The sequence below is a fragment of the Daldinia caldariorum genome (genome assembly GCF_022478825.1).
Source record: "Daldinia caldariorum strain CBS 122874 unplaced genomic scaffold F4812scaffold_7, whole genome shotgun sequence".
NCBI lineage: Eukaryota > Fungi > Ascomycota > Sordariomycetes > Xylariales > Hypoxylaceae > Daldinia > Daldinia caldariorum.
In genome coordinates this window covers 863,387-875,338 of record NW_025953043.1, presented here as the reverse complement: position 1 = coordinate 875,338, position 11,952 = coordinate 863,387, and the positions used below count along the sequence as shown (strand labels likewise).

The following is an 11,952-nucleotide window of genomic DNA, read 5'->3' as shown; positions in this document are numbered from 1 at the left end:
TCCTGGTGTTCGTGGCTTGGCCCGGCCGCCCGGCCGTGCGCCCGCGCGCCGCCCCCCCCCCCCCCCCCCCCCCATAGGTTGTTGTATAATGCCCATAGGATATCGAGGTGGAGATACCAGAACTTTGCATCAACAGAAAAGGTTACTAGACCTTTCAGGAGTGCAAAACCGGGGCGGAGTTTATTGGTGGGTTGAAATTATTTATTGGTATTGGTATATTGTTTGATTTGCTTGAAAAGGGAGACAAGTGAAGAGAAGAGAAAAGAGATGGGACATATTTGCTTGATAGCGTACCTAGCTAGGTACCTAGGTAGGCATTTTCAAAAGCCATCTAACGGCTACTAAGTCACTATTATTTCTGAATCGTTGCAATTCTTCTTCTTTTCTTTTCCGGCGACGCGGTGTTCCGTAATTATTTCCGGGAACCGTTTCGGTGATTTTACCATGTATACGATGTGCGCCTATGTGATAGCAGCACGGCAGGGCCCAGGGCATTCATACCGATAAGAGGTATACATACATCCATTCATCAATCATAGGCAGGGGGGGTCTTGGTATCAAAGACCTTAAAAGTCGCCGGTCTGCAATCTTTCCAAGCACGGAAGAGAATAAATGCGTTGTCTCTTTTGCCACAATGTCAGCTGCAATACCTATATGTAATACAATGTAACTCGCGATGATTTTCTCGTGAAGGCGGTCTGCAGGAGTAACATAATTTACTTTAGGAGGTACCCATTGACGAATCAGTGACGCTCCGTGCCAAGGGAACAAGACAAAATGCCTCACTCGCGGGAAGGATAGGATGGCCGGAGTGGCTATTCTCGGGTCGGCCCAGCTTGCACTGAGGCTCTTAGGTCGCAGGCCATGAATTCCTGTTAAGCAAATCTGCATTTCATCAAATGGATAAATCTGGGTCACTTGCCTTGCCTGTGCCTGTCGGTTTCTGCAAACAGCTCGTTTGGGACCCTTGCTTGCAGATGAGCGAATAAGATGATTTGCATCTTTGATTATCGATCTTATTAACCCATAGGTACACCAGTTGTCAATGCGTGAAAAGCCCCTATAAGTTTGTTTAGCTAAAAGTATCTTTTTTCTCTGTGGCGACAGGTTTACGATTATGTATTCACTCCTCGATGCAACGTGTTGTCTGCTATCGCCGAGACCAGGATATAGACGGGGGTCATATGTTATAAGTCCCGAAACAGTGGTCAGATAGATCAACGCATGAAGAAAGCTCTGGATGAACACTTAGGTTCAAAGGGAAAAATATGACAGATCTGGTTTACTATGGCGATATGCCACGGTCCCGGGTCTTTGCCTTATGCTTCTACTAGGCAGCCAGAACAACCGACCGTGGGGAGGCATTGCATGAAGCTTGACATGTCAACCGAGTTAGCCGCAACATCCTTCTACCATTTCACCATAACGGCACCTGACCCGGTTGGAAGTGACTGGCATCACCTCACATGCATGAAGGCGGGGTAAATAAAATTTAAGGCGAGTTGTTGAGAGGCTAGTCGTAGATGTCGAATCACCAGTCTGGGACTTTTACCTGGGCTTCTAACCCAAGGCTGTCTGTCCATTGCCTGTCTATCGCTGTCTATCTCAAGAAGTGACGCGTTTATGACGAATGTGACGACTGCTTTCAGCTTTCCGAATAGCGGTGTAATTCGGTATTGGGACAGAAAGTGATGCGGCACTACCCGCCATGCAGCGTAGAGACAAATAGGATATTATCCCCTGCTTGTATCTCATAAGCCTCTTCACCCTCTAGTTCCCAGTCTGCGTCGTTGATCAGGACGAGGATACCAGGACGGCTACGTTGACGTATTAGCTAGCTCGCCCAAATATGGGTTTTGATAGGGGGAGATGATGCACATAAAATATGTGGCTGTTGTTAGGGAAGATATGGTGGTGGGGGGTCTCTATCAAAAGAGTAACGTACAGGTGATCTTGGAGAACGAAGAGGTCCTTGCGGGCATCCTTCATAGTGTGTTCACATAGGTGATGGATCAAATCGGCGATAGTTGTCGGCTTGCCATCTCCGTTCGTAGCTGGTAAGGAGATAGAATGGCGACGCTGATCTGAAAATAGCATCTCCAAGCCGCCTCTAAGCCATTCGTCAGTATAATATTAATCCATATGTTTTATCTCTATGTACCTAGGTTATATTTGTATTTTCATAAATTACATATTACTCGAGGGGAAACTTACGTGAACTCAACGTTGATAGATATGTTGGAGACCTCAGCCTGGGCGGGAGCCGGAGCCGGAGCGGACTCCGTGGTAGTAGACATTATATAGTGAATTGTCCGAAATTAATTGTAAATTTTATTCGGACTATAGCGAACCAGGTAGTTATAGTAAATATAAGTGGGTTAAACCGCATGTGAATATCCAACTTTTATGACAGCTTTTGAATTGTGAGTAGTATGCGCATTGTGCAGTGGTTTAAAGAAGTGATTCTCAATTCACAATTCAAATGCAGATAACGAGTTACGCTACTAACAGTATATGTGTTTAAAGTACCATATGAAACAATAAAACTACATTAGGTAATTATACCAATGAAGTCATGATGAGTAAGTCAATATAATTACATAATCTCACCACTTGAAGATAGTAAAAAAAAAAAGAAGAAAAAAAGGAAGCTTATATCAGCATATTTCTTCAAGCAAATCGATACTTTCACTTATTATAATGTAATTTAGCCTTATATACAGACTTTACATCTATGCCACAGAATCATGCGGGTCTTTCTCCCGCCACCGTCGAGACCATTGCCGGTCTGTCCGCCGGGTCCATAGCCACGCTTGTCGTCCATCCTCTCGACATCGTCAAGACCCGGATGCAGAGTAAAGTTACCCCTATACTGAAAAATGAAAATCTATTAACCCCTATACAATAGTCCACCAGCGCGCTGCCGCGAGCTCTCATCAACCTCTCACCACCATGTCGTTGATCCGCTCCCTGACGCAGACGCCCCACCCCGTCGCGTCCCTCTACCGAGGCCTGGCCCCCAACATGCTCGGGAATGCCTGCAGCTGGGCCTCCTTTTTCTTCTTCAAATCCAACGCCGAGCGCGCCATCCTGGCCCTGAAGGCTTCTCCCGACGGCGACGGCGCCGGCGCCTCGCTCGCGCCCCGGGACTACTTCCTGTCCTCGGGCCTGGCCGGCCTGGTCACCCAGGTCCTGACGAACCCGATCTGGGTCATGAAAACCCGCATGCTGTCGTCCGACCGGACCGCCGCGGGCGCGTACCCGAGCATGCGGGCTGGCGCCGCGCACATCCTGCGCCGCGAGGGCTGGAAGGGGTTCTACCGCGGTTTGGGGATCAGCCTGTTCGGCGTGGTTCACGGAGCCGTGCAATTTGCCGTCTATGACCCGGTGAAGAGGCTATACTTTGCGCGGCGAGGCCCCTTTTCGGCTCTGGGCGAACCAGAGGACCCGGCAAGACAGAGGAAAATGGGTACCGAGGCAACCCTCGTGATCTCCAGCATCGCCAAGTTGGTTGCCGGCGCCGTGACCTATCCCTACCAAGTAATCCGCAGCCGCCTGCAGAACTACGATGCCGATGTGAGGTTCGGAAGGGGCATCAAAGGAGTTGTGAGAAGGACGTGGGCGGAGGAAGGATGGCGAGGTTTCTACCGTGGCATCATACCTGGGGTCGTAAGAGTCCTCCCTGCCACCTGGGTTACGTTTCTCGTGTACGAAAATGTCAAGTTCTACTTACCTCAGCGGCCGACCTAGTCATAACAGGTCTAGGACTGTTTTTTTTTTTTTTTTTTTTAAAAAAAAAAAGGCCCTTCAATGTCTATCAACATAGAAAAAGGCTCAGCCTAAGATACCCTCGATCGACCCCTTTCCCTGTACATTATACTAATATAACTTCACCAAGAAGCCTACTATATATAATAATGTGTCCAGTTATTTTATAGTAGTTTAAATCGAAAACCGACTTGCTGATTATTAGCTCGGAGCACGATTTTTTTTTGCAGGTGAGGCCAAGGCTTGATTTTCATTAATCTAATTTTGTATAGGACTAAGCCCGAATGCACGAGAAAAAAGCTATCAAGTCCACATGCCTTTTTTTGTTAATGCTACATTCCCATGACTCCAAAACCTCATTATATTATCGATCTTCCAGCTCACCTTACGAAACCGTTTTATGTTCCAGTAAGAACGTCTCTTCGATAGCAGATCGTCGCCTGAATACCCTGAGCCACCTCTCACCCCAGCGTTTAATGATATCCTCCCCGCCGTCCGATACAACGGGGTCCATAATCTGATCTTTGGTTCCTTGTGCCCAGCTGATCAAGGCATCTTCCATATTTTTGAAGAGCTCACGCATATTAGCCACTTCCTCTTCGGTAATCTCGTTCGAGCCGCTGTTCACAACCTGTCTGAGGCGGCTAGTCACTTTGACTACGGTATTAAACACTAGTTCAAACACCCAAGACTTGCTGAGTGCTTGACCATATGGACCTGCGCGATCGCCAGCCAATGCCCAGTCAATAACGGCGCTAGGCGTAATGATCGAATAATTCAGTAGCTTTTCAATAATGGTGATCGCAACACCCGGGTGAGCGGACCAGTAGGAAACTACCGCAGTAATAATTTGTGCCCTGGCCGCTTCCGAGGCAGCCCCAGAATCGAGAAGCCTGTCTTTCGTACGCTCGATACAGGCTAGTACGTGTGACAGCGACTTAGAACCTACCCAGCAGACGGCCGTCATGAAAACATCCGTGCTAGAAACGAGAGGATCGATAGCGTGATCGAGGGCAGCAGAGTGGATACGGTCGATAATAGGCTGTATCTCCTCATCTGGGGCCTTGCGTTTGAGAAGAGCTGCGATTTCTCTGCCTTCCGCTGCGAATGGGGTGTCTGGATTCAAAAATTAGTTGCTTTTTGGGGGCAAACGGAGGACGAATTTAACCTACGATCATCGTTAAACTTAAATTCTGGCGTATCTTGCTCCTTTTCAGGCCCAATAAGGGTCTGGTAAGGCTCAGGCAGTGTGCCCTTGATCCGCTGGGCGAAGCTTAGGCGGATTTCCTTGTCTAAAGCGCCGAGAATGAACGCTTTACGGGGGTGCATATCAGGCAAGTTGACATCATCTACCCATTCTGTCCATTTCCACATAAAGCCGAAGTTGCTGAGGTGGTGAGTGAACCAATCTAAGAACCGGTAACACAGCTCTAGATCCAGGCGGTGGGTATTTTGGTATGAATACCGAATGGCTCGACCCAAACTGGGGGCGACTGCTGCGGGAGCAATTTTGCAAGCCTCGGTAAGAACGGAATGGTAATACACCAGCTTATGCTCTGGCGCGGGTAGCGCAAATAATTGTGAAAACACAGCGTCGACTGCGACATCTTCCGGTTTCCACGTTGAGCGGTCTCCTTCTACATCGCGGAGTCGATCGAAGGGGGTGGCACGCTTGACGAATGTGCCAGGAGCAAAATAGCAGTCTACATCTATGAGAAAACGAGCGGTTACACCGCGGTTAAAGTCCAAGACGTTAATAGTATCGAGAAGACCGTCCCTAATCAGTGACGACGCGATACTAGTGACGGGAGGAACAGATTCGACGTCCTGGTTGACGTAGACCGAGAAGTATATCTCGGGGAAAAGGGGGCGAGGGCCGGCAACAACTTTCTCCGGAATGGATATGCGTGGTAAGCTGTGCTTCTGTGCATTATCTAGTTTCTCCTGCTGTTCGATTTCTTCGGGTGGCATTTGCCAGGGTCTTGGAAGACAAGAAAGCTCCCAGCCGTTCAAAGCTTCGGTTTGGAGCTGCTTCTGTAGAAGTCCGATTAGACTCATATTTGCGGTTGGGCTCTCTGCTCCCTCCTCGGCATGGTACGGGTCGATCAGCACCTGCAAGGCATGCGGCTCCGAGGCAATGACGTCTGTTTTATCCATCAGTTCTGCCGCTTTTTGCTGCCACTGGGCAGGCGCAGCTGCCATAATATACGGTATCGTCAGAAGAATAATCTTCACGAGTTCCGTGCCAATCGTCTTTGGGTATTTTGTTAGCATAGATGGACCAAATACAGATCGTGATATTTATCTACTCACGTCGTCAGAACTAGCAGTCTGCAGGTCAACAGCTCGACTAAAGAGTTCTTCGAGCAATGGAAACAAGCCTTCGCCCTCCAATGAGCTTTGCAGACACGCCAGGAACTTTAGATATAGCTTCACATCGCGCCATTCGCCTACGCTGACCTTCTCTTCTGTGGCAGTAGCGACCCGGGCCAGGAGATCACTTAATACTTGGGGCTTCAGTGAATTGGCGACGAGTACTACAGCTGCCACGAACGGGGTCTTGAGCGGCTGCTCAATAAGCATTTGTAGCACTAAGTCCAAGAAGCTCGTACGCAACTCTTCATCTTCATAGTTGTCAGCGAGGACATGGGCAACAGATTGAACTTCTTCGTGCCAGCGTCGCAAAGGAGATTCAGCTAGGCCTAGGAGCTGCTTGCGTATGCGGACGGGAAGCGGCGCGTCGAAGCGACGTCGTTGCGGTCGGCGATCGTAGTCGTCATCATCTAGATAGATAAGTTAGTATATAATCTTTCTTGCAATGTCCCTGGCTAGGACTATGATGATCAGATGAGAGACTGCAACGATACTAATTCGAGCTATCAGTCCAATTTCATACCTCTATAACGCCTTTTACGATCATGATTCGCCATTTTTAATTTTAATTGATGGAAAGATAGTTACGTGATTGGGAGGGTCGACTTCATCAAAATTGGATCAATGGGTGTAGGTACCCAAGGGTAGCATGTAGTAGTGGTGGTGGTAGTAGTAGTAGGTAGTAGCATCTACGAGTTGAAAGTTGAATGTTCAATGCTCCCGTGGTGGAAACACGCAACGCGCGGAAAAGGGAAGCACGGGCCTTCACCTTCACATACCTATCTTATCGCAATGCGCCTACTTCATACCTACTGCTTACCTACCTCCTTAGGATGTACCTCTAAGGTACATAATAGCTTACTTCGCTTATATAATACCAAGGCAAATAGGCAAGAGCTTCACTACCAAAAATAATCAACTTTAAATAAGAGCACTGCAGTCCTTAATTATAGGTATTTATACAGCAAAAGTAATCGAAGCCTTAGGTTAGGTACTTTTCTTCTTTCTTCCTACCTACCTCAGCAACATCATCCTTGCAAACCCTTCATATGGTCGGCATCTGAACTGAACTACATAGTAGGCACATTCAAGTAGCATACTTACTATTTTATCTCAATTCTTATGGCATTACCTTTAGGTACCTAGCTAAGTACCTAGCCTAGTATCTAGGCTCACGCCTGACTTACTCCCTTATTTTAGTAGCTAGGTGAGCTAAGGTATCACTCACTTACCATCAACAGAACGCGTGGCTCATGTTACGCCTAGGGGAGGCTTGTTACAATTGTAGCGTAATTCTAAGGGTCACAGTCATTGTGTAGCTTCTTACGCATCAAGTATCGTACGAAGTGGTGCCATCTGATCTTTCTCTTGGACCAAGAGCTGTTGTCTTCATCGCTGTGCCGCAACCGCAGCTGGCTTCTATCATTGACGTCTGAATAGAAGACCCGGTCCTCCCTTTTTTAGTAAACCATTTCCCCACTTCTCGACGCACGCATAAGTCCGTCTTGTAGGGAAGAAATGAAAAAGAAATATTTTTTGAAGTCATGCCGAGTCTCCATAAGCTTGCCCAGTCCCGAATATGCCATTGCTGCCCTGGGCCGGCTTGCCGGTTTCAACATCATGTTCCATTTGTCGCCCTGCCACCATTTCACCACCGCTGCACACACCCGCTACTCATAGAATAACACATACGCCATCTCATCCCCCCCTTTAACTTGTGTAGAGAATATCTCGGGAAACCACGCGAGGGAATCCAGCCTCCTTGTGGCCGCCTACCACAAGGATAAAGCGAGTTATTGAACAAGACAAATAAAAGCAAATGCCGTCTCGGTCATGCATAGCAGAAGTCTAAAAACGTCCGGTGCGTGCCATCTTCCAGTTTGTGCGCCTAATACCGAAGAACTCGTCCCTTGTTGCTACAATCGAGATACTAGAACCGAGTAAGTGGAGGCTCAAAGGCTTATCAACACCTTGGAAACTTCCACAGCACACCAAACTTCTGGAGAACCCGTCCCTCCTAACTCATATGTTGGATTGTCCTCCCTTTAAATGCACACAGAGGGTCGAGGAATCGCTATTGTCAATCCGGCGGATTTAATTAAACGTCGGTCCGGCGAGTTCAAGCCATTGCAGGCCCAGCTAGTGAGTGGATGCTGTAGCGAAATCCGGGGCGACGATGCATACATACGTGAAACGAGAGCGTAAGCAGCGACGGTAATTCAGTCTAGCTTGGCCATCATTTCTGACTTCGCCATAGGTGTAAAATTATCTATATCGAGACCGCGGGATGCTAAAATCGACTTCATATGAGGAGGGACGAGCTTCTGGTTGAGCTGTGGTGCGATGGACAATTCTACCAAATGAGGTTAGTGCTGTAATAAAACAAGTAAATAGACGAGCCAAACTCACCGTGCCTCGAGAAGTCGAATAGATTTGGTAGATCTCTTAATTGACCGCTTGAGTGCCGCGAATCCGGGAGTTTGGTGTTGGGGTCCCGAAGTTCGTCAAAGAAAGGATGCACCATAGCATCAATCGCACCCAGGCGTTCTGTTGGCGTATATTCCAGCAACCTTGCTATCAGGTCCAGGGCATTCGCGTCTGCCTTACGGAACACCTTACTGAACGGGTGAGGCTTGATCTGCGGGAATTTATGCTCCATGTAGTTCGGATTCATAGTTCTAATCTGCTCTCGAGTTGGAGTCCCCAGCACTTTAATGATCTCTACCAACTGATCGATCCCAGATTCTCCGGGGAACAGTGGCTGGCCCAGCATTAACTCTGCCATAACACAGCCCGTCGACCAAACATCTGTACACGACATTAGCCAATGAGGTCGTGATTTAAAATACCCCCGGGGAGAGGGGGGTGGGGGTGGTAAGGGAGGTAAAATGCTTACCGATCTTGGTTGTGTAATTAGTGGCACCAAAGATGAGCTCGGGCGCTCGATAATATCTAGAGCATATGTATGAAACATTAGGCTCATTCTCAACCAAGATTTTTGCACTTCCGAAATCGCACAGCTTTAGTATGCCGGTGTTCGGGTCCAATAGGAGGTTCTGTGGCTTGATGTCACGGTGGCAAATTCCTTGGGAATGAATGTAGGCCAAGGCTCTGAAAAGCTGATAGATATAAAGTTTGACTTCAAGAGTCGGCATAGTTGACTTCATTTTGTTGAAGAAGCGCGAGGCTCGGTAAACGGTCTCTGGTACAAATTCCTGTACCAAATTCAGGTATACCTCGTCTTTCTGCACACATATCCAGTCAGCTCCCCTACCTATTTTAAGCCCAAGTTTGTATACTTACACGCTCTCCGTTGGAATAATAAAAGGCCTTTAGCTGTACGATATTCGGGTGTCGAACAATTCGCATAATTTGGAGTTCTCGATTCTGCAGCGAGGCGTTAGTGGATGAGCGGGGTGCGTGTCCCGCAATTCGACAGTAAGACTGACCTTGAATCTTTTATCCTGAAGCACCCGCTTGATGGCAGCATCTTCGCCGGACGGGGAAAGCTTCGTCTGGAAGACGACACCAAAGGAACCATTGCCGACAATTTTGCACTGCGTATATTGCAAGTCTCTTGTCTCGCCGGTCACTCCATCCTGTACCTTTTCGCGGATGACTTCTGTTTTATATCTCAGCACCGCTCAAGATATGCAATGGATAGGAAAGGGTTGGTGAAGCTTACCTCCCATCCGGAGAGTATTGAAAGCCGCTGTCGGGCGGTTTTGCGCCATGGTTGAAGGCGGATCGGATTCGGTCGCAAAATGGCACAATCCAGGGCGTCTCTCAAGAGTCAGCAGGAAGAGACGGGGGGCGGTTGACTCGCGTTTCGGGACGCCGTGTTGGGCGACAAATCAACAGGCAATTGAGTCGTAGTGCTTCTCGATCGCAATTGACAGGTAATAAAGCCAGTGGGTCAATCGCTCGCTCTAATGGAGGAGGCGACGCTGAGTTAAAATGCCGGTCCAGTCCAATAAGAAATGTGACCAGGCCCAGAACAGGTATAGAACACCTAGGTGTATGGTGTGCTGGTAGAGGACGACAAGTGTCTAAGTGTTTGTGAAGAGAGAATTTCCCTAAAATGTAACTATTTAGGACCTATGTGAAATCACAAAAATGGAAGGGTCTAGTATCGCGAGAGGGCGGAGGTTATGTAGGTAGGGATTCTGGCGGGGTTGCAAATGGTCGAATGACGAAGCGTGACTTGAAAGAAACTTTCAAGTGTCCACCGCAGCGAAGTACAATAGCTAAGGTCGAGCTACCTTAGGTATACCTTACTTCAAATAAGGATAGGACTAGGTAGGTTTGTAGTAGGGAAGGGGGAACAGGGGCGGGGTGGGCAGGTGAGATTTAGACGAGTTCGTAAACAGGTAGGTTTAGTCAGTTGGGCAGATGGGTAGATGGGGAAATGGATTGATGGGTTTTGATGAGTAAAAGGAAGTAATTTCTTCCTGTCAGTTACAATGGCAATGGCAATGGCAACGGTAATGGTAATGAAATAGTATCGACTCCCACTCTCACGGTCCACAGTCGAACGTGGCCGGGAGACTGTGTATACCAGTAAAGAAAGTGGACTCACCTTGTATGGGATGATGGCCTGAGAAAAAAAAGACTCAGACTCGACTACCTCAGGTACGACTTGGTCGATTTACTGCAAGCACCGGAATTAGTTCGCCGTAGGACGATGATGTTGGCCATCAGATTTAACGAAGAGGGAAAGATGCTTATGCTTATGAATGCTGATGATGGATGCTATGGGTAGTGCTATGGGTGCTAGGGATAATTGAGAAGCAGTAGTAGAAAAAAAAAGATATAAAAAAAAAAGAAAGAAAGAAAGAAACTTACAGGCTTCACGAGTGGCGATGGGGGCGCGCGGAAGATCGTTGGGAAAGGAAAGAAATACGTAGAGGTATTCTAAGGTGGTAGGTAAGGTAGACAAATAGGTTAGGTGGGAGGTGATGAACATTGAATGTGTGGGAAATGGTTGTGTTTGAATGGCTTAAACCGAGTGCAAGAGGAGGAGGGGTCGCAACTGGAAGGAAGGTACCGAAGTACTTTGGTACCTAAGGTACTTCGGTACGTGGTATCGTAAGAGGGACTTGAAAGTCTTGAATCGCCGCAGTCGGTTGTGGATACCTCATGTACATACATGGAAATATACATGCAGGTAAACCGTAGGCTGTAGGTGTAGGTACCTTCCGTTAGCTTGGGTGCAACTTCAATTGCTGGTGGGCGCGAAATAAAATAAAAGTCGCCGCGCAGATTTGGGGTCATTTCCAAATACATACCTGGCAAAAAGGCAAAGTAAGGTACCTAGTAAACCTTGACAAATTAGCAAATCCGTACAAGTAGTAAAATACAGGTACAATACCTCATGCCTCACCTAACTTTAGTTAGGTACCGTTTATAAAACCCCTAATGCTAGGTAATTACATATTACGAATCACCACCCCTCGACTAATAAAACATTAGGATTGGGATAGAGATGAATACCTTAGGTAAATTAATAAATTCATCTACATGCTCAGGTAAACTCAAGAGTCACGATGCTAAATCTGACGTTGCTTCGCCGCATAGGTAGGTAAATTTTGCATAGTAGGTATGTGACTAACAGCTCGAAAAGCAGGTGAATCACTCATCCTTATTTCTCGTCGAGAAATAATATTTTGTAATCCGTACATGCGCACATATATACGATCCTATCAACTTTTTTTTTTTTTTTTTTTTTTTTTTTTTTTTTTTTTTTTTTTTTTTTTGTTGTTTTTTTTTTTTTTTTTAATTTTGATTATGAAAAAAAAAGAGAAGAAAAAA

At 47.2% G+C, this 11,952-nt stretch overlaps 4 protein-coding genes across 4 annotated transcripts; 1 reads left to right on the top strand and 3 right to left on the bottom strand.

Annotated features, from left to right (window-relative positions):
* Nucleotides 1-1,699: 1,699 nt before the first annotated feature.
* Nucleotides 1,700-2,297, bottom strand: F4812DRAFT_458842 (ubiquitin related modifier 1; the record flags this gene model as incomplete). The annotated part of the gene is made up of 3 exons (XM_047937426.1): nucleotides 1,700-1,817; nucleotides 1,946-2,110; nucleotides 2,215-2,297. 3 exons carry the CDS (start codon nucleotides 2,295-2,297, stop codon nucleotides 1,700-1,702), a joined length of 366 nt encoding a protein of 121 aa, XP_047790720.1.
* A 315-nt stretch (nucleotides 2,298-2,612) lies between these two features.
* On the top strand, nucleotides 2,613-3,844 carry F4812DRAFT_426651 (mitochondrial carrier). Its single transcript, XM_047934038.1, has 2 exons — nucleotides 2,613-2,855; nucleotides 2,909-3,844. The coding sequence occupies exons 1-2, from the start codon at nucleotides 2,735-2,737 to the stop codon at nucleotides 3,748-3,750; spliced, it is 963 nt and encodes a 320-aa protein (XP_047790719.1). The 5' UTR covers nucleotides 2,613-2,734; the 3' UTR covers nucleotides 3,751-3,844.
* Nucleotides 3,845-3,904: 60 nt separating this feature from the next.
* F4812DRAFT_426649 (MIF4G like-domain-containing protein) lies at nucleotides 3,905-6,864 on the bottom strand. Its single transcript, XM_047934037.1, has 4 exons — nucleotides 6,665-6,864; nucleotides 6,082-6,551; nucleotides 4,941-6,021; nucleotides 3,905-4,884 (listed from the first exon to the last, which is right to left on the bottom strand). Exons 1-4 carry the CDS (start codon nucleotides 6,696-6,698, stop codon nucleotides 4,154-4,156), a joined length of 2,316 nt encoding a protein of 771 aa, XP_047790718.1. The 5' UTR covers nucleotides 6,699-6,864; the 3' UTR covers nucleotides 3,905-4,153.
* Nucleotides 6,865-7,938: 1,074 nt separating this feature from the next.
* Nucleotides 7,939-9,875, bottom strand: F4812DRAFT_470995 (kinase-like domain-containing protein; the record flags this gene model as incomplete). Its single annotated transcript, XM_047939043.1, has 6 exons — nucleotides 7,939-8,494; nucleotides 8,551-8,949; nucleotides 9,038-9,386; nucleotides 9,445-9,528; nucleotides 9,591-9,763; nucleotides 9,827-9,875. The coding sequence occupies 6 exons, from the start codon at nucleotides 9,873-9,875 to the stop codon at nucleotides 8,361-8,363; spliced, it is 1,188 nt and encodes a 395-aa protein (XP_047790717.1). The 3' UTR covers nucleotides 7,939-8,360.
* Nucleotides 9,876-11,952: the final 2,077 nt, after the last annotated feature.

Excerpts from the sequence above, each read along its gene's own strand:
- F4812DRAFT_426651 (XM_047934038.1), top strand. The coding sequence starts at position 2,735 with ATGCCACAGAATCATGCGGGTCTTTCTCCCGCCACCGTCGAGACCATT. Across the intron at positions 2,856-2,908 it reads CGTCAAGACCCGGATGCAGA|TCCACCAGCGCGCTGCCGCG; the intron begins GTAAAGTTACCC and ends CCTATACAATAG.
- F4812DRAFT_426649 (XM_047934037.1), bottom strand. The coding sequence starts at position 6,698 with ATGGCGAATCATGATCGTAAAAGGCGTTATAGAG. Across the intron at positions 6,552-6,664 it reads TCGTAAAAGGCGTTATAGAG|ATGATGACGACTACGATCGC; the intron begins GTATGAAATTGG and ends TTATCTATCTAG. Across the intron at positions 6,022-6,081 it reads AGACTGCTAGTTCTGACGAC|ACGATTGGCACGGAACTCGT; the intron begins GTGAGTAGATAA and ends AAATACCCAAAG.